This window comes from Branchiostoma floridae, chromosome 17 (assembly GCF_000003815.2).
Source record: "Branchiostoma floridae strain S238N-H82 chromosome 17, Bfl_VNyyK, whole genome shotgun sequence".
NCBI classification, from domain to species: Eukaryota; Metazoa; Chordata; class Leptocardii; order Amphioxiformes; family Branchiostomatidae; genus Branchiostoma; species Branchiostoma floridae.
The window spans coordinates 16,155,062-16,177,127 of NC_049995.1; the positions used below are offsets into that span (position 1 = coordinate 16,155,062).

Here is a 22,066-nt window from a genome sequence, read left to right on the forward strand (position 1 = left end):
AATGGAGACAACAGTGATTGACACCTAATTATCATCAATATTCATGTCCCACAAGTGGGGATTTTTCATGCCCTTTTGGACCATCGTGTAGAATCTTTCACGCTTCCAAGTGGGTTCGCTTAAAAGGCTGGGCTGTCTACCAGGCCAGGCTACCTGGCCTCTCTACCTGGCCTGGCTATCACGTCAGGCTACTCAGATCCCCCCATTCACAGCCGCATCATATGGCACACCAAAATAGCTGATTGACAGGCATAGTATTTGCTAATCTCCAACCCTGCCAGTGACCTGAGGTTGGCCTGTCCACTGGCTGGACCCTTTGGGAATGTGTCTGGGAGGCCTTCCTTGCAGCGTACAACCCCTTCCAAGTACGTTTGAGCAGCGGCAGGAAATGTAGGTGATAGAAATGTCAAAGGAGAATACCCCTGAGACATAGGGAAATCAGGCCCTGAAAGTGTTGCGAAAACGAGACAATGGTCGAGACGAAAACTAAGAACAGCTCAGGGCAGCCGCCAGGCAATCCCTGGCCCATTGAAATGTATACAAAAAGGCACAGAAAGACAGTGCCAATAACTCACCTTTCTGACGCCACTGGCATACAAACGTACCCTCATATGAAAGCTTATCATCTCAGTTGTGATAATACCCTACTGTCATTATAAATCTTACGGCATAATTTCTAGACAAATACACCAAAACCCTCCCACCCCCTCAAACTCATAACCACCAAGAAGAGAAGAGGCCCTTTCATAGCCAGAAAATAGTCCCAACTTCACATCCCTGATAACCCAAAATCTCAGCTTTTCGGCCATAATCATAAAGTAGATTTAACCCTCTCCGGTCACATTGACCTCAAAACTGCCAGAATTTCTACCCATTTTTTCCAAGAAAAAAAATCTTCAATTTTAGACCCGCAGCAACATTCGACCACCATCAACTTGCACGGCGGATCACTAGCGGATCAGGGGCCTTCGAATTCATTACCTTTGACATCACCCACAATTCCTGTCTGCGCGCAAGCGTACTTGGAAACGTGAAAGAGCTTATGTCAAAGGCGAATGGAACAGGAGTGTTTGTCTCGATGATTTGACATGCCACTTGTACTTCCACAAATGTACATTATCCAAAGTCTTAGACCATCATGTAACCGATTGTTTACCACTTTCAGGTGCTATTGTGAATGTGTCCAGTGTGCGTGCGATACGAGCGGTAAGTATTTCTTTGTAACCGGTAATAAGGAAGTTCGCGATGTCACGTGCGCATGAGCAACGTGATACGTTCTGTGTAATGCAAGCGCCTGGCCGTGGACATGACCCGACACCAGTAAACAGTGCCGCATCAAGAGGGAGAGGGATGGATTTGCGTAATCAAAAAGTAGCCACGATGAAAATTTAGCGGTCGTTAAAACCTCTAAATGTAAGTTATCGTTATAAAATTAAGAATTGGGAACTGCCATGCATTTTGATCCCGTGCACAGTTTGACGTTTGCACCGAAAAAGGCTACTAGAAATAGGCCGCGTTTGCCGGACGCTTAGAGACGCGCCCAACGGCCCGTTAATTGATTTATGGCGTAAATGATCTGAACTCTACTGTCTTTGTGCAGAAAATGAGCGGATTAGTTTTATTGCCTATGTTTTTTAAACACATTCAGGTCAGTTTAGGGCTTGCAGGAACATAGATATATATCATCAACATACAAGGCAATATCTATATTGCCTTGAATTAATTCTAAGGCTATCATATTTGTAATAAATCACTCATTTACGATAAAAAGAAGTCCTGCAAGATCTTGAGTGTAGTTCTTCCCGTACCAGATGGTGCATAAGGCGGCGCCCATCTCCGTTTCTGTAGCCCCGGGCCACACAGCTTTGTACAATCACTACACCAGGGGTCTTGTCAGAGGAAAACATCATGTACCAAATGCAAGTATTTGGTATGCCTCGACCGGGGATCGAACTCACGACCTACTGAATGCAAGGCGAACTCTCAACCCAATATCGCAATTCAGCTAACCAGCAGCAAAGAAAAAAAAATCATTCATTTATCATTCACCCACTCGGCTATTGCACCGTTTTCTCCGTAACAAGGCAGGTAGATCTTACACGACATTGCAGGACTGTACCAAAAATGCCCCAAGGGTTTACGATATCATACGACGATCGTACGAAGATTGTGACCTGACTCTTATTCATACAATCATATTTTTCAGTTTCCGTCCGGTCTTTCATACAGCATGAGTAAGGCTGCAGTCGACCAGTTTACGAGATGCGTTGCGCTCGGTCAGTGAAATTATCTAAATCTGATATTATTAGTGGCACCTCTTATGAATATGAGGATGAACTGAACTGAACTGAACTGACTTTCCACTTAGATTCTCTAGGACTGAATTGTAGTTCTTGAGGTCGAATCGCCTTAAAGGTGGGGTTACACATGCGTATATATTCAAGTCTGTTTGAGGTGCGTATGAAGCTCTTGGTCTCTACCAGGCTCCACAGGTCGCGGGAAACATGGTACAAAATTAGACAAATATAGATACATAACATGCCAGATGAGTTAGCTGACCGAGAAGTATGGTTAGCGACCCAGCTAATTCGTCTCTTATGTCACCTGTTTACGTTTGTCCAATTTCTAATACTTTTATAACGACCTGTGGGGCCTGGTGGAGGCAAATACTCCCATGCGCGTCTCATACGGACTTAAATATATACGCAGGTGTGACCCCACCTTAATAGTGCTATCTTGATTGAATTACCCTTAATGCTATTTTGAGTGTTTAGCTTTATGTTCTGTAAAGCTAAGGGCACGACCCGCCGTACGTGCAATTTTTCCGTACGTTTTTTGGGAAGCCACGTCCGCCACGTATTTCAGATTCTGACAACGTTCAGGTTGTACAGGGCAGGCGCGTCGCCCGTACTGGCACGTAGGTGGGGGTGGGGGCGAATCGATATCCCCAGCCCAAATACACAAAGTTTTGCCTGAAATGTTATAAAGAATCGGAAGTCGGATAATTGTGGAAATTGCACCAAAAACAACAACTTTCACCCTTCGAATCTTCTATAGCGTTTGATATCCGGTTCTTTTGAGAAATACAGCCGTGTTTTAGTTATTTTACTTTCCCTTAAGACTTGAACTACTTTCCATCTTTCAGAACTGGCTTCCAAGCAAATCAGGGTCAACTCTGTCGTGTAAGTACGTTAAGCTTGTTTCTTGAATAGAATGCATGTTAAAGTAATAACTATTCACATTTTTTGGGTCCTTTTTATTACAAACCACAAAAAAAGAATTGTTTTTGGTATTTAAGTTGATGGAAAATCTTCCTTTGACTATCGTTGCGCTGGACTAGTAGTTGCTTCAGACATGATTGCGTTTTGAATGCAACTCTTCGAACGTTTTGTACGCATTCTTATTAATTATGCACCCCCCCCCCCCCCCACACACACACAGCCCTGGTGTGATTCCGACGGAGATTTTCAAACGAACAGGAATGAGTGAAAAGGATTATACCAAGGTACTAGAGTTGTCTTGTCTACTTAGAGCAGTATATATACATACTTACGTATCCACGTATCAACAATCCTCTACGAAAATAACCCTGACTTTTATATATTTAGAATAGATGCATAGTGCTGGTTTGAAGTAAATTTAGATACCGCATGTTAGATAACGTTACATGTACGGTAAGATATTGTCGTTGTTGCTTTAGATGTATGTGAATAATATTATGTTTTTCCCCCCATTTTCGCATAACTATAGCTTCTGGAACATTCCAAGTCGACCCACGCCCTGGGTAGGGTCGGGGAAGTTTCCGAAGTCGCGAAGACCATCGATCGCCTTCCTGGCCTCGTCGGACGCCTCCTTCATCACCGGGGCACAGGTGCCTGTGGACGGGGGGATGCAAGTCATGTGTCCGCGTTAGACCTAGCCTGGGTACCATAGTGCGCTCCGGCGTTCATATGCAGTCGCTTCTAGCTCTGACGTTCATTATACACTACTGATATACAGTCGCTTCTCTGTGTTGATAGCAGAAGCGAACATAGGAGCGAACTACTATCCGGATGGTACCCAGGCTTCGTTAGACCTACGTCACATTTCCAAACCGTGGCCCGGGCTAAAGGAATTAATAGAAAGTTTATTTGCGAGTTCATGCCCGTAGGCTAATTGCAAGTACATATGGTACAAACAAGAGAGGGAATATTCAAGTAACAATGAACTGTGATAAATATTATTACACAAAGAGACTACTCGAATACTAGTGTTGACTATATCTAGATATGTCAATAGATTAATGAACAATAAACAATAAGATCTTTACCTGCCCTTAAACCCGAGTGTGGCAGTAGAGTATGAAGTTTGATGCTTATCATTTTTTCTGTACAATGATGCGGTTTATCGGGTATGCAATTGCAAACTTGTAAATCGCATAAGGCCACAGCAAGTAAATTTTATGGATGACATCCTATGCAGAGTGCAAAAATGAGGATAGCGCGAAAAAAAACCAAGATGGGTAAAAAAAAAAGAAGATGGCTAGAAATTGACACCATAAACATCGTAACAATATTTGAAGTGACAAAAAAGTGAACAAGTGTAGTAAAAGTGATACTAGTGTGGTACACTGGTATCACTTGCCAAGCCGGCAACCACATTTCATTTCTTCTATATTGTTGGCACTTTCACAACTATCCAACAAGTTTCACTTCTGCAACTATAGTCATAGCTACCTTCCTAGTGTCACTTCTACAAGTATGATTATCAGGCTACAACACAATATGTTTGCCTATTTTGGTCTATCTGACCATCCCCAAAGAGGAAAAAAAATCTTGTTTTTTTTTCTGAAATCAGGCGAAAATTAATGCGCGCGCTGATTTACTTGTTGTGGCCTAATGGCATAACACACCAGGTTTATAACGCTAGTTCACCTTTATCCGTGGAGAAACCTATATCGTTGTTTTTAAAAACATGATATTGGGGGATATCAAGTCGATGGACGGTTCTTTCAAACTGTAGTATTTTGAAAATATTGCAGTTTGAAACCACTGTCAGTTGACTTAAAATCCATAAATGCCCTGTTTTTAGAAACAACGGATATAGGTTACCCTACGGATAAAGGCGAACCAACGTTACTGAAGAGTACAGGCTGCATATCGTGACAGATTTAACTGATCCACTTACACCAGGAAGGACCTATATATATATGCTCTTTTCCGTATGCGTGATGGGTTCTTTTACGTGCTCGAGGTGTGGCTAGTCTAAAACACAGGACCAACATCTGCTTGGAGAACTTGGACGAAGGGAGGAGGTAAGGTTACGTCACGGAGGTCAATGACCTCAGAAAGCTTATCCAGCGTAACGTAAACTTTGGCTTCACGTAAACTAGCTAAAGCATCGCATACTGATACAATCCCCTGCCTAGTTCCCATTGAAATATTTTAAGATACATTAAAAAATGTTTCATTTTTGCAACACTTATGATGTTTTTTACATCTGATGCAAAAAAATTAAAATGTTGCTTTGCGTTTCGATGCCGTCCTTGTTCAAGTTCCGTGTCCAAACAGGTTCAAGGTTCATAAGAATTACACGTGATATATCAATTGAACTTGGTCGCTGCAAGGACGTTATATACTGGTCAATGTCTTTGGTCACTGTCAGAGCCAAGGAGAGAAAACTTACGTCTGTTTTAGGCTCGAAGTTGAAGTCTTCTGCCCAAGGATGCCTGACTTAAGAGGAAAGGTAACCATTATCACAGGTGAGTTAAAGTTATGTATTACGTTTCCCGGTATGTTCGATCGAGGTCTCACCGCTACTGGTAACTTACCTGACCCTGTGACGTTCCAATGTATCATCCAAACTCCATGCAGTATACACATAGGTGAGGTGACACAAACGTTATGTAGATTGCATGTATCATGTTTATTTTGGAGGACAAGAAAGATTTGAAGCAGAATTGCAGCTCAAAAGAACGTACTTCCGGTATATGGTATACGTAGACTGCAATCTTTTTGTGAACTTGCGTGAAGTTAAAATCAGCATAAGGTTATTACGACCATTACTATGAACTTCATTCGAACTTTGTTCACTAGTACCCTGTTCTTAGTCTCCACCAGAATCCGACCTAACGGAATAGGGGACTTTTGGGCCAATTTAGGAATGAAAGTCTAACAGGAGTCAGTAATTGGCCTAGGAGTGAACTGACTGGCCGGTGGATTGACCGAAAAAGACTGAAATCCCATTGCAACTAATTTGGATCATATTTTTCATCTGAGCTAAAAAAAATAACACATCTGCTTGGAGACTTACCTGTTCTGCCCCTTGTGCGAACTGACTCTCCCTCCCTCCAGGTGCTAGTTCAGGTATCGGGAGGGGGACAGCTGTGGAATTTGCCCAGCTGGGAGCGCACCTGGCTCTGACTGGGAGGAACCAGGAAAACCTGCAGGCCACAGCAAAGGCCTGTGTGGAGGCAGGGACTCCGCAAGACAAGGTGTTTGTTTGTTTGTTTGCTTGTTAGCTTGTTTGTTTGCTTGTTGTTTTTACCTGGCATTGACTTCCTCCCCCCAAACATTATGACTGTAGAAGCCTGCAGGTGGAGCAAATTTGTTTTCCTGATATTTCTTTACTACATTATGCTTCATGTCTTTCTGACCTTCGGCTTGTATCTTACAATGAAAACATTTTTTTTTTCATTTGACTCTGCATCTCTCCCCCCAGATTCTGCTTGTGACAGGAGACATCTGTGATGAACAAGTGCAGAAAAACCTGGTGGAACAAACTGTGCAGAAGTTTGGCAGGATAGATGTCTTGGTGAAGGATTTAACTTATATTTAGTCCCAGTCTTAGAACAGAAGCATACTTAATATGACTCAAAATTCGTATGTCATAACTACTTAAAACTTGAAACATTACGTCTCCATACTTAATGTATTGTATCAATTTCAAAGGTCTCGGTTCGGAGTTTTTCAAGATAGAGTGCCCATTTGACTCTTGGACCGTTTAAAAGTCCCCAAACATCATTTTGCGGACAATTTAATGTGAGTAATTTGTAAAGAGTAAAGGCCCATGAGACATAAACAAATCACGACTGGACATTGTTATGCGAATCGAGTCAATGATCGAGACGAGAAGAGTTTACAAGTCAGGGGCATTCACCTTTTACATGTTACCCACAATGCAGTTCGCTGCGCGCGCGAACTTGAATCTTTAATCACCTTATCCCTATCCTAACAGGTGAACAACGCCGGCATCGGAGGTCCCGTTACCATAGAGACGATTGACATGGCGACCTACGACAGAATCATGAACGTCAACGTTCGAAGTGTGGTGACCTTGACTCAGCTGTGCATCCCACATCTCGCAAAAACTCAAGGTTAAAGATCCGAAATAATGACTTAACATGTGACTTGAGCGCGGTCACATATGTCGTGCGATTGTCGTACAATCGCTAACTCAGGGTATTTCGGGGACACAAATGTACGTCTCCTGCAAAGTTCAACTGTCTTGTTACACAAAATGCTGTTTTGGATCCATGTCGGTGGTTGGTTCTGTCACGGCCTGCTTGAAAATCCTATGGCATCAAAATCGTGCGAGGATAGCACAACCCATGTGACCGCGCCCTTAGTGACTTTGACATATATATATATATATATATATATATATATACAACGGTTTTTTTTACAGTTAGATATATTGAATTGTTCATTCTAGAAGAAGATTGATGGATGTCACTCGAAACTGGCGTCCGGAAGCAATTCTCCAAATCTTTTCCAGTTCTAGATTGATTTGATTTTGAAAATAGGTTTCATGTTTCATTTAGAGTATGTTGTATAGTGTAGTGACATAAATGTTTGTCTGAGCTGATTTGACAGTCAACTTGTAAATGTACAAATGTACATAGATCTTATCACCTTAGACAATGCGTTTATCACTCGCACGGCACGAAAAACGGTATTTAAGCGTGCTGAAACCATGCGTAATGTTGACGTATTTCCCTCCTTTACGGACCTATACACCACTTATACGAGTACGTAAATATTGCCTTTAAGTGGTCTTTCCGTAGGTCCGTGTTAGTCCTTATTTTCCGGTTTTCCAGTTGTCTTTCAGCAGCTTAAAGATGTCGTAACTGATTATTAAAACCCCCTTAAAACTTGTTTAAACTTCACGTTTATTTGATCTAAAGCCTCTTTACGTCTTATATACGTGTGCATTAAGAGGATTATAACGTGTGTTTAGGTGCCTTTTCAGCAGCTTAAAGTTGCCATAAATACTTATTAAAACGCCCTTAAGACATGTTTAAACTTCACGTTTATTTGATCTAAAGCCTCTTTACGTCTTATATACGTGTGCATTAAGTGGATTTTAACGTATATTATGTGCCTTTTCAGCAGCTTAAAGTTGCCATAAATACTAATTAAAACGCCCTTAAAACATGTTTAAACTTCACGTTTATTTGATCTAAAGCCTCTTTACGTCTTATATACTTGTGCATTAAGAGGATTATAACGTGTGTTTATGTGCCTTTTCAGCAGCTTAAAGTTGCCATAAATACTTATTAAAACGCCCTTAAGACATGTTTAAACTTCACGTTTATCTGATCTAAAGCCTCTTTACGTCTTATATACGTGTGCATTAAGTGGATTATAACGTGTGTTTATGTGCCTTTTCAGCAGCTTAAATTCGCCATAAATACTTATTAAAACGCCCTTAAGACATGTTTAAACTTCACGTTTATTTGATCTAAAGCCTATTTACGTCTCATATGCGTGTGCATTAAGAGTCTATATATTTCGTTTTAGCAGCTAAAAGTTGTCATATATACGCACTAAAACACCCTTAAGACATGTTTAAACTTCCCTCTGTACGTCTCATATACGTATGCATTAGGTTGATTATAAGGTGTGGATAAGTGCCATTTTAGCAGAATAATCATAAGCACATTTCAAAGCAAGAAAATACAATGGATGACACTTTGAAATTTTATTGAATCACGAGAAAATATTACAGGGAAAAGTAAAAAGAAAACTACAGCCTACTAGGTATTTGTGGCCTATTATTCTGATGTAGTCGGCAGTTGAAGCAATCACAACGGTTGTGCAATTCCGTGCAGCATCCAAGTCCACAGTAACATTTCCAGTGTCGGACGAAGCGTCTCGGCGTAAGTTAAAAAGAGCACACAGTTCCATCTGGCCACCACAGGAATAAGAATCCGGTAAGATCTAGAGTAGTGGCCGATATGACTCGTGTTGTTGGATGGTCTTGGACTCTTGGATTATTTGGACGCGAAACATGTTCAGCTTGCAGTCTCGGCTTCTATTAATCCGGATGGTACAATGGTCATGATTCCCCATTCTGTGTCGATTTCCAACAGCATCAACTTGTACAGAATGATAGCCACCTCCTCTCTTTGCGTCAAATTCCGTCAACGGGGGTCCTAGGCGGTAACGGCCACAACTTGCGGATTAGAACAGGTCCAAACGTTCTTCAATACTTCTCTTCAAATGAACGCCTGGAAAGTAACCGCTCCGTGCCAGTAAATTTGAACCCCCACTCTTTTCTGCCATTGGATACATCCTATCACATGACACAGCCGCTGTGTATGTATAGTATGCCGGCCACAGACGGAGGCGCGCCCCATGCGGCCGCATACGCGTACGAATTAACGCTGAATAAATTTACATCTAGCCTGCCCACGCATATCACAATAAAAAAAAAAAACACGAGCAACACGGGAAGACACTGCCTGTGAGCCCAAACTGTTCTTTCTTGACGCTTGCTTGCAGATAAAGAAGTAAACATCATTCGTACATTTACTTGTAGAAATGCTCGCCGTTTTATAGTAAGAAAAACATAGAGAAAACACCACTCACTACACAAAACGCTATGTCTACTACATCCGTATTCTTCAAGCAGAGGTTGAGTCGCTGAGATATCAATAGTGTAGCAGTCGGGATTTCTACCGGCGCTTAGCTCTCGGCTCAACTTGCCACAAAAAAAACAGGCGGCCTGAGTTAGACCCTGGAAGTTCAGAACATATATGCGGTATATTAAAAAGTGAAGGGTCTCCTCCTTTTCGCATAAACTGCGCTTCAAACATGCCGTATGTTCAGCAGAAAAGGCCTAAAACCTTTGAGACCGTATAAGCCAATAAATAAAACGGGGCTGGTGCCCCCCGTTCGCTTAAACTACGCGGATTCAAAGATTAAACATGTCGTATGTTTGACAGAAATACGTAACATTTCATATACGTCTTGGCAACATATAAGCTAAACGGGGGTGGTCTCCCCTAGTTTGCCTAAACTGCGCGGATTCGAAGATTAAACATGTCATATGTTCAACAGAAATACGCAACATTTCATATACGTTTTGGCAACATATAAGCTAAACGGGGGTGGTCTCCCCTAGTTTGCCTAAACTGCGCGGATTCAAAGATTAAACATGTCGTATGTTCAATAGAAATACGCAACATTTCATATACGTTTGGGCAACATATAAGCTAAACGGAGGAGGTCTCCCCTAGTTCGCTTAAAAGTGCGCGGATTCAATTGAAAGATTAAACATGTCGTATGTTTGACAGAAATACGCAACATTTCAGATACGTCTTTGCAACATATAAGCTAAACGGTGGAGGTCTCCCCTAGTTCGCTGAAAGTCTTAAACTGCGAAGATTCAAAGATTAAACATGTCGTATGTTCAACAGAAATACGCAACATTTCATATACGTTTTGGCAACATATAAGCTAAATGGGGGAGGTCTCCCCTAGTTCGCTTAAACTGCGCGGATTCAAAAATTAAACATGTCGTATGTTCAACAGAAATACGCAGCATTTCATGTACGTTTTGGCAACATATAAGCTAAACGGGGGAGGTCTCCCCTAGTTCGCTTAAACTGCGCGGATTCAAAGATTAAACATGCCGTATGTTCAACAGAAATACGCAAAATTTCAAATACGTTCTGGCAACATATAAGCTAAACGGGGGAGGTCTCCCCGTGTTCGCTTAAAAGTGCGCGGATTCAAAGATTAAACATGTCGTACGTTCAACAGAAATACGCAATATTTCATATACGTCTTGGCAACATATAAGCTAAACGGGGGAGGTCTCCCCTAGTTCGCTTGAACTGCGCAGATTCAATGATTAAACATGTCGTATGCTCAACAAAAATACGTAACATTTCATATACGTCTTAGCAACATATAAGGTCTCCCCTAGTTCGGTTAAAAGTGGGCGGATTCAATTGAAAGATTAAACATGTCGTATGTTTGACAGAAATACGCAACATTTCATATACGTCTTGGCAACATATAAGCTAAACGGTGGAGGTCTCCCCTAGTTCGCTGAAAGTCTTGAACTGCGTGGATTCAAAGTTTAAACATGTCGTATGTTCAACAGAAATACGCAACATTTCATATACGTTTTGGCAACATATAAGCTAAATGGGGGAGGTCTCCCCTAGTTCGCTTAAACTGCGCGGATTCAAAGATTAAACATGTCGTATGTTCAACAGAAATACGCAACATTTCATATACGTTTTGGCAACATATAAGCTAAATGGGGGAGGTCTCCCCTAGATCGCTTAAACTGCGCGGATTCAAAGATTAAACATGTCGTATGTTCAGCAGAAATACGCAACATGTCATGTACGTTTTGGCAATATATAAGCTAAACGGGGGAGGTCTCCCCTAGTTTGCTTAAACTGCGCGGATTCAAAAATTAACCATGTCGTATGTTCCACAAAAATATGCAAAATTTCAAATACGTTCTGGCAACATATAAGCTAAACGGGGGAGGTCTCACCTTGTTCGCTTAAACTGCGCGGATTCAAAGATTAAACATATCGTGTGTTTTACAGAAATACGCAACATTTTATATACGTCTTGGCAACATATAAGCTAAACGGAGGAGGTCTGCCCATGTTCGTTTAAACTGCGCGGATTCAAAGATGAAACATGGCGTATATTCAACAGAAAAACGCAACATTTCATATAATTTAAGGGAGCGCAATATATAAGCCAAACGTAAGAGGTCTTCCCTGTTCGAATTGAACCTTGCGCACAGAAAGATTGAATACGTCACATGCTTTCGGAACAAACAACACAGAACAGTATTGTATTTGACTTTGCTGAGTTATTAACATAACATTTTGTACCGGAAAACGCAATTGTCTGTTTTGACTGTAAATCTTGCCACTGTTTTAAAATAGATGACGCAATGCTTTATCAAACACCAGACAAAGGCTTATTATATTTGACATAGCCGAGGTAAGTTTGGTAAACATGTATTTTGTAACAGATCTAGAGAAACGGTATTTGTGAGTTTTGACAGAAAATATAACCACAGTGGTAAAACAGTAATACGGATTATTTTTTATAACTTTTTAAGACATTTAAGTTGTCTTTTCGGCATACTAAAATAGATGTAAAATTCACGTAAAGAAACACGACAGATTAAGTTACATTTACAAACGCTGAAATCTTACGTAAAGGTCAGATGTATGTTTCCGATGCCTTTAATAGATCTTAAAATCTTCTGAAATATTTCTCCGCCTTTAAGGGCTTTATACGTATCCCTGAAACTTTGCTTAAATAGTTGTTTTCGTGCTGTGTCGCAGGGACCATTGTGAATGTGTCGAGCGGGAACGGGTTAAGACCGGTAAGTGTTTCTCTGTAACCGGTAATACGCTAGTTCGCAGTTTGATGTGCGTAATCAGCAATAGGATACAGATTTCCGGTGCTAAAACTTCGTGCTGAAAATCGCACAACGATCGTACGACGATCGTACGATGAATGTGACCGTGCTCTTACTCGTACAATTCACTTTCAGTATCCGGGAAGTCTTGCATACAACATGAGCAAGTCAGCAGTGGACCAGTTCACACGATGTGTTGCACTCGGTTAGTGAAATTGCTCTATTGGTGTGCTGTATGATGTAAGAAGAACTTTATTGCCCGACAATTGTACTTGATACAATGTATGGCAACTGTTGAACTATTACACAAAGTAAAAAATAGAGCTTAACAACCTAGTTAACATAACAAATGTTATGTTAACTAGGTTGTTAAGCTCTAATTTGTTTTGTTAAGCTCATTGCAATACTACATCAAAGAATTATGTTAGCCCTTATTAATAAGGGCTAACATAATTCTTTGATATAGTATTGCAATGAAGTAGGCTAATCATTAGTTTCGGTATTCTTTCTAATAGCAGAGCAGTCCTTGATATATTTGCCTTTTTTTGCATTATAGGAGTTCTGACATCTGAAGATATATGCAAATCTGTTTGTAGCATCGAGTATCTTGAAAACTGTTGTACTTGATTCGAGAAATTAAAAACTCTCTCCAACAAGATCTCTCCAGTGTCACTGACGAAAGATAACGGATGTTTTCTGAAACGTTTGACCGTTTCCAAAATCATATGCAATTGCTTGAGTAATTCTTTTTTTGGCGTATGTAACATCTTGAGTGCTTGGCGTTTATTTTCTAAGATCTGACAGTTAATACGATAGACGTAGAATAGATGTATATCTAATTGGTATGTATGAACCATGGCAAAGTTAGTTTCCGAATAAATTTCAGAAAATCGGAATGAATTCGAAATCGAATAAAACGAATACTATGGGGAAATTCGACCAAAATAAAACAACTTTCTCCAGTCAGATCTACTCTTGCCTTTGACATCCGCTTTTATGTGAAAAATATATCATATACTTTCTCTTAAGACTATTTCTAATCTTTCAGAACTAGCCTCCAAGCAAATCAGGGTCAATTCTGTCAAGTAAGTCACTATTTCTTGAATACAATGCAATGTCTTTTTTCAACTGAATTCAACTTTTCGAACGTTTTGTCCTTTGTAATGCATTGTTATTAATCATGCCCCCCCCCCCTCCCAACACACACATGTACGCACAGCCCTGGTATAATTCCGACGGAGATTTTCAAACGAGCAGGAAGGACTGAAGAGGAATGTGCCAAGGTACCGTACTAGAGCTAGAGCTGTTTTGTCTACTTTAATAGAGCATTATATATACTTGCGTATACATCAACGAATTCGAATTCATCATCCTGTACGGAAATAACCCAGAATTTTATAGAAAAGATGCATAGTGTGGCATGGTATACGTATATATGTGTCCTGTCAAGCCAAGCCAAGCCAGGATACTGTCGTTGTCGCGTTTAGATGTGTGCATGGACCTTTGAAGTTTGTGCCTGAAACAAACAAGGAATAATATTACGTGTTTTTTTTTTTTTTTTTTTTCCTTTTCACTTGCTATAACGTTATATAGCTTCTGGAACATTCCAAGTCGGCCCACGCCCTGGGGAGGAACGGGGAAGTGACAGAAGTGGCGAAGACCATCGCCTTTCTCGCCTCGTCAGACGCCTCCTTCATTACTGGAGCCCAGGTGCCTGTGGACGGTGGAAGGCACGCCATGTGCCCACGTTAAACGGCTTCGATTCGATTCCACCAGACGCCGACGATCTTGCTGCGGCCTTCAAAGAGGGACTATTATCGACAATACTTCACTAGGTGAAAATCTGCCATTTTGGAAAGCGACCGTACGTTGTCATGGCAACCAGAGACCACAGAGCTAAAACTCTCAAAATTTTGTAAGTTTGGGCCAACTCCCTACACCACACAAAATTTGAGGAAAAGCGATTTATTTTAGTTTGGCCAACTTAATGCTTGGTTTTTACCGATAAAGGCTTTATATAACATCTATTTCAAGGATTGTTAAAGCAACCCTTGAAGTCATAATTAGAATATCATTCAAAATGTAAAAGTAACGTTATGACTGAAAATATTTGTTTTTTACCTGCTTTAACTGAACAAGAGTATGATGAAGTTTAATTCTTATCATTTTCTGTTTTAGTGGAACGGTAATTACAATGTGCTATTACAGCATTACAATCTTGAGTTTTGTTTGTAAACCGCCTCATGGCCTAATGCACCTATCCAGGTTTGTGCTGAAGAGTTCAAGCTGTATATCTGGACGGATTTATTTGATCCACTTCCCCTGTGTCTATCACATTGTGAACAATGTAGTACTTGATGACAAACAAAGCAAAAATAGCAACAAAAAAATACATAACTATAATCATTTGAAACATTCAAAACCAATTGCAAAGCGTGAATAAAAGGAAGTTATGCCAAATAAAACAGAACAGAATTGGAAAGAGAGATGAGTTTCATTTTTACCACCATAAGATGAGAGGCTGGTTTTTGTCTTTCTGTAATCACTCCAGGGCTGTGAAGAAATCATGATGAACGATGAAGTTATAAACTGACGAAGTTAAACTTTTTACCCTCGAATGTAATAATGGACCGATCCCCAAACCCCGCCCCCTGTTCGATCATGGTTCTATTTCGAACACCTCCATCAAAAGTAGCCATTTCTGTCCCAGTGTGGCAGTTTTTGACGGAGGTGTTCGAAATAGAATAGGGGTTCTATTTGTTCGATATGGCGTTCGACAGGATCGGTCCATTCGGAAGGCTTTCGCGGCCGCCCCTCTAAACGGCTGTAACAATTAAAGGTAAACACACCTGACAGAACACAAATACGCAGGTGAGACAAATACCTGTTGTGTGACCTTGGTGTCACACGCTGACGCCAACAGAGGTCAAAGGGGATCGTAGTAGCCAGGTAACAGATTGCTGGGGCAAACAGAAGGGGATACGGCTGGGCGCACTAGACGGCACTTGATTAAGTTGATAGTTAAGCTTTGTCCTATACCTCTATTTTGTACTTTGTGTAATAGTTGTTGCCATAAATTGTATTGTGCACAATTGTCGTGCAATAAAGTTATTCATATAGCTTCTGTTTGAGCCTTTGAATTCTGGTCACAAACACAGATAAATAATATCTAAAAAGAGGTTCGGTTCCGGTTCATTTGTTACGTCTTTGAAGGCGTATTTGGCGGGCTTTCTATTTTTTTGTCCTTTTTCTTCATACCGGGACAAAATTAAATACGTAGCCCGACAAAAACAGCCACAGCCTTACCTCTGTTTGGAGAGTTACAGGTAAACACACCTGACTAATTTACATACAAAGTGAGGTGAGATACGCCATACCTGTTGATTGACCTTCGTACCGACGCCAACAAAAGTCACGGGTTATTTAGATAGATAGATGGTTTATTGCGCAACAGTTGTAGCAGTGCCAATGTATGGCAATGTACATGCATATATAACAAAAGGTTATTTGAGTAACAGCCTGAGGCCAGCAGAAGGGGAGGGGCGTCCCAGACGGCAGGACCGGGCCTGAAACTTCTCAGTTAAAACCTCAAATCCCGGCCACAGATACAGCCAATCCTGGCCGAGACAGCATTTAGCAACTCTCGGGAAGGTAAGGTTACCGTTTTGGTATAGATGTAGATAACACGTACGGAAAAAAGACAATGTAGCAACAGTTCTTGCTTTTTCTTCTGGGGGTGGGGTGGGGGGGGTGGGGGGGCTTTGGTTAAACAAAACAAATATATAGGCAGGTGATACAGACCTTCCTGAATAGATTACCGCGATTTACAGGCAGAGAAAGACCTTTTTAACCTTGAATGATATATGTGGAATATTTGTAGAAACTTGCAACGAAAGAGGCAAAAGTGTACATATATATTGAGAGAAATTTGGTCATATTTCCTTATCCGGCCTGGCTAACTTGTTTTGATGTTGTCCCGTTATACATGGCCATACCTATCCATACGCTGTAAATTTTTCAAAGAGGAAGGAAAAATAACCATTTTTTACTCAATAGACTACAGGCCAATTAAAAGTAGTAAATAATTTCTGTCACAAAAATACCACTGGCGTTCATATGTATGAAATGGCACGCTTAGCGTTGCCCCAAGATGTACATTTGCAGCAACAAGCAAGGTAAGTTACTTGGTAATTATAAGCAAGCGTCTGGCGTGCGTAGTCCAGTGATTAGCGGCCCTGCCTTTGGAACTAGAATTAAGCCGTTAGTTCAATTCCGGCTGAGTCGCTCACCGACATGCCTGCTACTGAAAATGGTGGCAGACGTTAAGCTGTGGTCCACTGTTCTTTGTGTTTGTCGAAAAGAGCTAGGGGAATTTCAATGTTACAATGAACCTGTAAATACTTAATAAATACATGTAGCGTCTGTCGTCTCTGTTATGACCAGTGGAAGAATAGTCAGTGAGCTAAAATGGTTTGAGATCACTTTTACTTTCATTTCCATGGAAAGTATTGGGTTTAACTTTCATGGAAAGTATAAGGTTCAAAGCTTCAAGCCATAATAGGATCTCAAATATCGCATTCGTCCATATATCTGAATTTTGTAATATCTTGTTTTACTGCAAGTCTTTGCTTATAATTTCTCATTAATTAAAGCTTAATTTGGCGGGCTTCTATTTTCCCCCTTTTCCCCCTATTTTTCCTCTATTTTTCATGCAAAATATGTAGCCCGACGAAAACAGCCGCAGCCTAACCTCTGCTTGGAGAGTTACAGGTAAACACACCTGACTAAGTTACATACATACAAAGTGAGGTGAGATACGCCATACCTGTTGATTGACCTTCGTACCGACACCAACAGAAGTCACGGGTTATTCGAGTAGCCAGGTAACAGTCTGGGGCCCGGAGAAAGGAGGGGGCGTCGTTAGGTTTTGACGCAGCAAGATATAATACAAAATAGAAAGCCCGATAAAAACGACTAAAAAAACGTTAAAAAACAGCCTGAGCCTAACCTCTGCTTGGAGAGTAGGGCGTCCCAGACGGAACGACTGGCCCTTAAACTTCACATCTTATGATACCTCTACTTGAATGCATACATGTAGCTCCACTCAGGAAGGTAAGTTAGTCGTTTGGGCCCAGACGTATACGTAGATTACATATCATTACTCTGTGACACTGGAGGGTAACCTCCAGTAACAGAGTATTGTAATCACTTTGTGCGTTGAGTGTTCGCACCTATATCTCTATGCTCCGTATGCCGCAATCGCAATGATGCACGTTGTTCTTTTCGCCGTAGCTGTTTTTATTATGGATGTAATAATTTCAGTTTTCACCCCTACGCCGTCCGGTATAGTGGTTCAGGTCTTCCTTATGATTGTGCCTTAAGCCTTGTAGTAATTTGATACCGTCAAGCAGATGTTGTCCTCGTCGGAATATGCCATCTCATTCGGACTTTGCGTTTCCAATATTGAGGTTGGTTTGACATAGCATACTGTTAACATTTTGTGCGGTTGATAGTCATAGCATTTTATGGTTAGAACGTGTTTGATCCTTGGGATCATTTTTTTTCGCGGTAGCTGTTTACATTATCGATGTAATAATTTGAGATGTCACCCCTATTTCCCTGGTATTGTAGACCAGCTGGCCCATAGACGCTGGGGTTTGCAATTACTTATCTCCAAGCAGATATGGGGTTATGTTATTTCCACAGCTGTGATTGACCCACTTTTTAAAGTGGTGTGCGTCTCAAGTATCCATTGTGAAGCTGTGTTGTTGTTTCATTTGTGTCGTTCGATTGAGACGCTGACTTAAATTTAGCAGTGATAGGTATCTTAGCTTTTAAGTAGGTTTTTTTTGTATTAGCTGATGTGATGTGTCCTGTATGCGATTCACTACTATATAGATGGGGTGGCCACACTCTTAATCTGACGGGTAGGAACATGTCTTTTGTGACCGGAACACCGAAAGTAGAGGGAAATAGTAGGGACAGAAAAAACAACCAAACAAATACAGAAGCTTTTACCTGCTTAACCTCATCATTAACAAACCATTATTACGTCAGAGTTTGTTACCTACGGTCACTTGTTTGCATTTTAATCAGACAATTACTTGGCGAAGGGATGAGGTCGTGAAGCTCTAGTTTGCACTATTTACACATTTCTTTCCTGTTTTTGTTAAGTCGGAAGAAAATTTCTGCTGATGATCTGCTTGATGACGTTTTAGTGTAGCAGGCATTTCATTGCCTAGCACTTGCACAACTCGCAAGCGACAAAAAACTAACAATAGAAAACGTGTGTGCTGCAGTTGTCCACCTCCAAAGTTTTAAGACTTATTTTTGGGATAATTCCTGATATTTCTTTCCAGGATTTCTACATGCTCGAAAAGAGATAGACCGGAATCTCAAAAATGGCTGCCAAAGGTAAGCATGTCTGCAATGGTCTACATATCTCATGTATCAGTATGGCTCTGAGTATACGAGTTATTGATTAATTTGCATGTGAGTGTTTTGGACCGACTGACTGCCACTACGGCTACTAGCTATGGGACTGAATGAGTGAATGTTTACTTATTTCTTCAGTCATATGATATGTCTCACTGCAAGTACCTAGTACCCGAGGAACGTGCAGTTCACGTAAGGAGCTACACAGATATTGTAAGTAAACATACGGCGGGAGTTCAATAGGCGTTACATACTGACGGTCTAAACGTCGACTTCGCCACTTTTACTGTTTTGTTGAGACCCAATTTGTAACTACTGTAGAAGTTTATATATGATATACCCTCTGTATAACTCTATATGCTACTCGAAGCATGTATGCTAGTATAGATGCAGTATCTGCCTGGTACTTATAATTAGTGTGGTTTCCAAATGCGAGACCAGATCACACTTACATGACTGTGCTGTTGTAGCCTCGTAGTAGTATAATTGTCTATATTGGCTAGTGTAGTAGTTGTGAAACAATGCTTCTCTCCCTTTACTGTAGGTAGGGCAGGTTATAGAATCTTCGATGTTTAAGATCTATTGCATATGTTACAATACAATAGTATGTAAGGCGGAAAAGTATGGTATTATATAAAGTTTGGTACTTGGAAATCATTTATATAGATATTAGCACCACACTTTGTTTTTAGAATACCATAATGTTTCTGCATCTGCATCAGAAACCATTGTCAATGTGCATGCTTACTGCCTAGCTGAGATATCTGGGACACTTTACAATTTAGGTAACGCCTGGCAAGACATCGATGACCCCAGAGAGGCCATAAAGCATCATGAACAGGAACTGCAGGTGAAGCGGAGTATCTATGGGGAGGACACCGCGCATCCTGACATCGCCACGACACTTGATAACTTGGGTACCACATGGTGGAACATTGGTGACTACGAAAAGGCCCTGAGCTATTATGAACAGACACTACAGATGAGACGAATTATCTATGGTGCGGGCTCCGCACATGCTGACATTGCCACATCACTTCACAACCTGGGTACCGCATGGGGGAAAATTGGTGACTACAAAAAGGCCATCAGGTACCATGAACAGGCCCTTCAGATAAGGCGGACTATCTATGGTGAAAACACGGCGCATCCTGTCGTCGCTTCGTCGCTTCACAACTTGGGTGTCGTATGGACAAATCTTGGTGATTACAAAAAGGCCATCAGGTACCATGAACAGGAACTTAAGATGTGGCGGGTTATCTATGGTGAGGACACGGCGCATCCTGATATCGCCTCATCACTTTACAACCTGGCTGTCGCATGGAGAATTCTTGGTGATTACAGATGGGCCATCAGGTACCATGAACAGGCACTTCAGATGAGGCGGACTATCTATGGTGAGAACACGGCGCATCCTGTCGTCGCTTCGTCACTTGCCAGCTTGGGAATGGCCTGGAATGGCCTTGGTGACCACAAACAGGCCATCAGCTACCACGAACAGGCACTTCAGATGGGGCGGAGTATCTATGGTCCAACGACAGCACATCCAGTTATCGCCACGTCACTTAACAACCTGGGGTTAGCCTGGAGTATCATGGGTAATTACAGACAGGCAATAAGCTACCACGAAGAGGCTCTGCAGATGCTCAGGAGTATCTATGGTCCAACGACAGCACATCCTGATATTGCTACCTCACTGAACAACCTGGGGTTAGCCTGGAGTAACCTGGGTAATAATAGGCAGGCAATCAGCTACCACGAAGAGGCTCTGCAGATGCGCAGGAGTATCTATGGTCCGACTACAGCACATCCTGATATTGCTACCTCACTGAACAACCTGGGGTCAGCCTGGAGTAACCTGGGTAATGATAGACAGGCAATCAGCTACCACGAGCAGGCACTTCAGATGGGGCGGAGTATCTATGGTCCAACGACAGCACATCCAGTTATCGCCACGTCACTTGACAACCTGGGTACCGCATGGGGACATATCGGTAATCACAGACAGGCCATCAGCTATCATGAGGAGGCACTTCAGATGAAGCGGACTATCTATGGTGAGACCACGGCGCATGCTGATATCGCATCGTCACTTGACAACTTGGGTGCCGCATGGGGAAATCTTAGTGGTTACAAAAGTGCCCTCAGCTATCATGAACAGGCACTTCAGATGAAGCGGACTCTCTATGGTGAGACCACGGCGCGTCCTGATATGACCTCGTCACTTCACAACTTGGGTGTCGCATGGGGGAATCTTGGTGATCACAGAAAGGCCCTCAGCTATCATGAACAGGCACTTCGGATGATGCGGATTGTCTATGGTAAGAACACGGCGCATCCTGACATCGCCACGTCACTGGACAACTTGGGTGCCGCATGGGGGAATCTTGGTGATCACAGAAAGGCCGCCAGCTTCCGTGAAGAAGCCCTGCAGATGCAGAGGATACTTGCTGAAAGTAAGAGAATTTCAAACATCTTGATATTCATTGTTCCATCTGTATGTACCAAATTCGTTTTGAGTAAAACTTTATACAAATGTGTGGCAAAATGATGACATCCCTGTTGCTAAAAGAGTACCATAATAACGTAATGATAGATACCTGTAAGTAGCATAAAGTAAATCTTGTGCCCCCAGAAATTTCGTCCGATCCAATTGAGCTTATTGGGCAACCTGAGATGGTGAGGTTGTACGCCGAAGCCTGTCGCCAGGGGTCGCTGTCAGTACACAGCACACGGGTTCCGGTGGTGGGTCAGTTCAGGTCAGGGAAAACCTGCTTCATCAAGAGGCTGATGGGAGAAACGGTCAAAGAGGAGGAGGTGGAACCCATTACGGATGGAATCAACATCATTTCAGATGTTCAAAGCAAGACGTGGAAGAAGTCAAGAGGTTCGATAAGCGGGTCTATAGCATTCTTGAATTTTTCTCCTTTTTGGTCTTTATTGAAAAATGTGTAAGTAATTG

General features: G+C 41.6%; 1 protein-coding gene and 1 pseudogene across 1 annotated transcript; both read left to right on the forward strand.

Annotated features, from left to right (window-relative positions):
- The first annotated feature begins 993 nt into the window (after positions 1-993).
- Positions 994-4,278, forward strand: LOC118404137 (annotated as a pseudogene).
- Positions 4,279-5,480: 1,202 nt separating this feature from the next.
- On the forward strand, positions 5,481-14,515 carry LOC118404136 (3-oxoacyl-[acyl-carrier-protein] reductase FabG-like). The gene is made up of 9 exons (XM_035803133.1): positions 5,481-5,740; positions 6,333-6,472; positions 6,700-6,792; positions 7,216-7,354; positions 12,593-12,633; positions 12,805-12,874; positions 13,718-13,754; positions 13,889-13,952; positions 14,263-14,515. The coding sequence occupies exons 1-9, from the start codon at positions 5,704-5,706 to the stop codon at positions 14,419-14,421; spliced, it is 780 nt and encodes a 259-aa protein (XP_035659026.1). The 5' UTR covers positions 5,481-5,703; the 3' UTR covers positions 14,422-14,515.
- Positions 14,516-22,066: the final 7,551 nt, after the last annotated feature.

Excerpts from the sequence above, each read along its gene's own strand:
- LOC118404136 (XM_035803133.1), top strand. The coding sequence starts at position 5,704 with ATGCCTGACTTAAGAGGAAAGGTAACCATTATCACAG. Across the intron at positions 5,741-6,332 it reads AAAGGTAACCATTATCACAG|GTGCTAGTTCAGGTATCGGG; the intron begins GTGAGTTAAAGT and ends CCCTCCCTCCAG. Across the intron at positions 6,473-6,699 it reads CAGGGACTCCGCAAGACAAG|ATTCTGCTTGTGACAGGAGA; the intron begins GTGTTTGTTTGT and ends CTCTCCCCCCAG.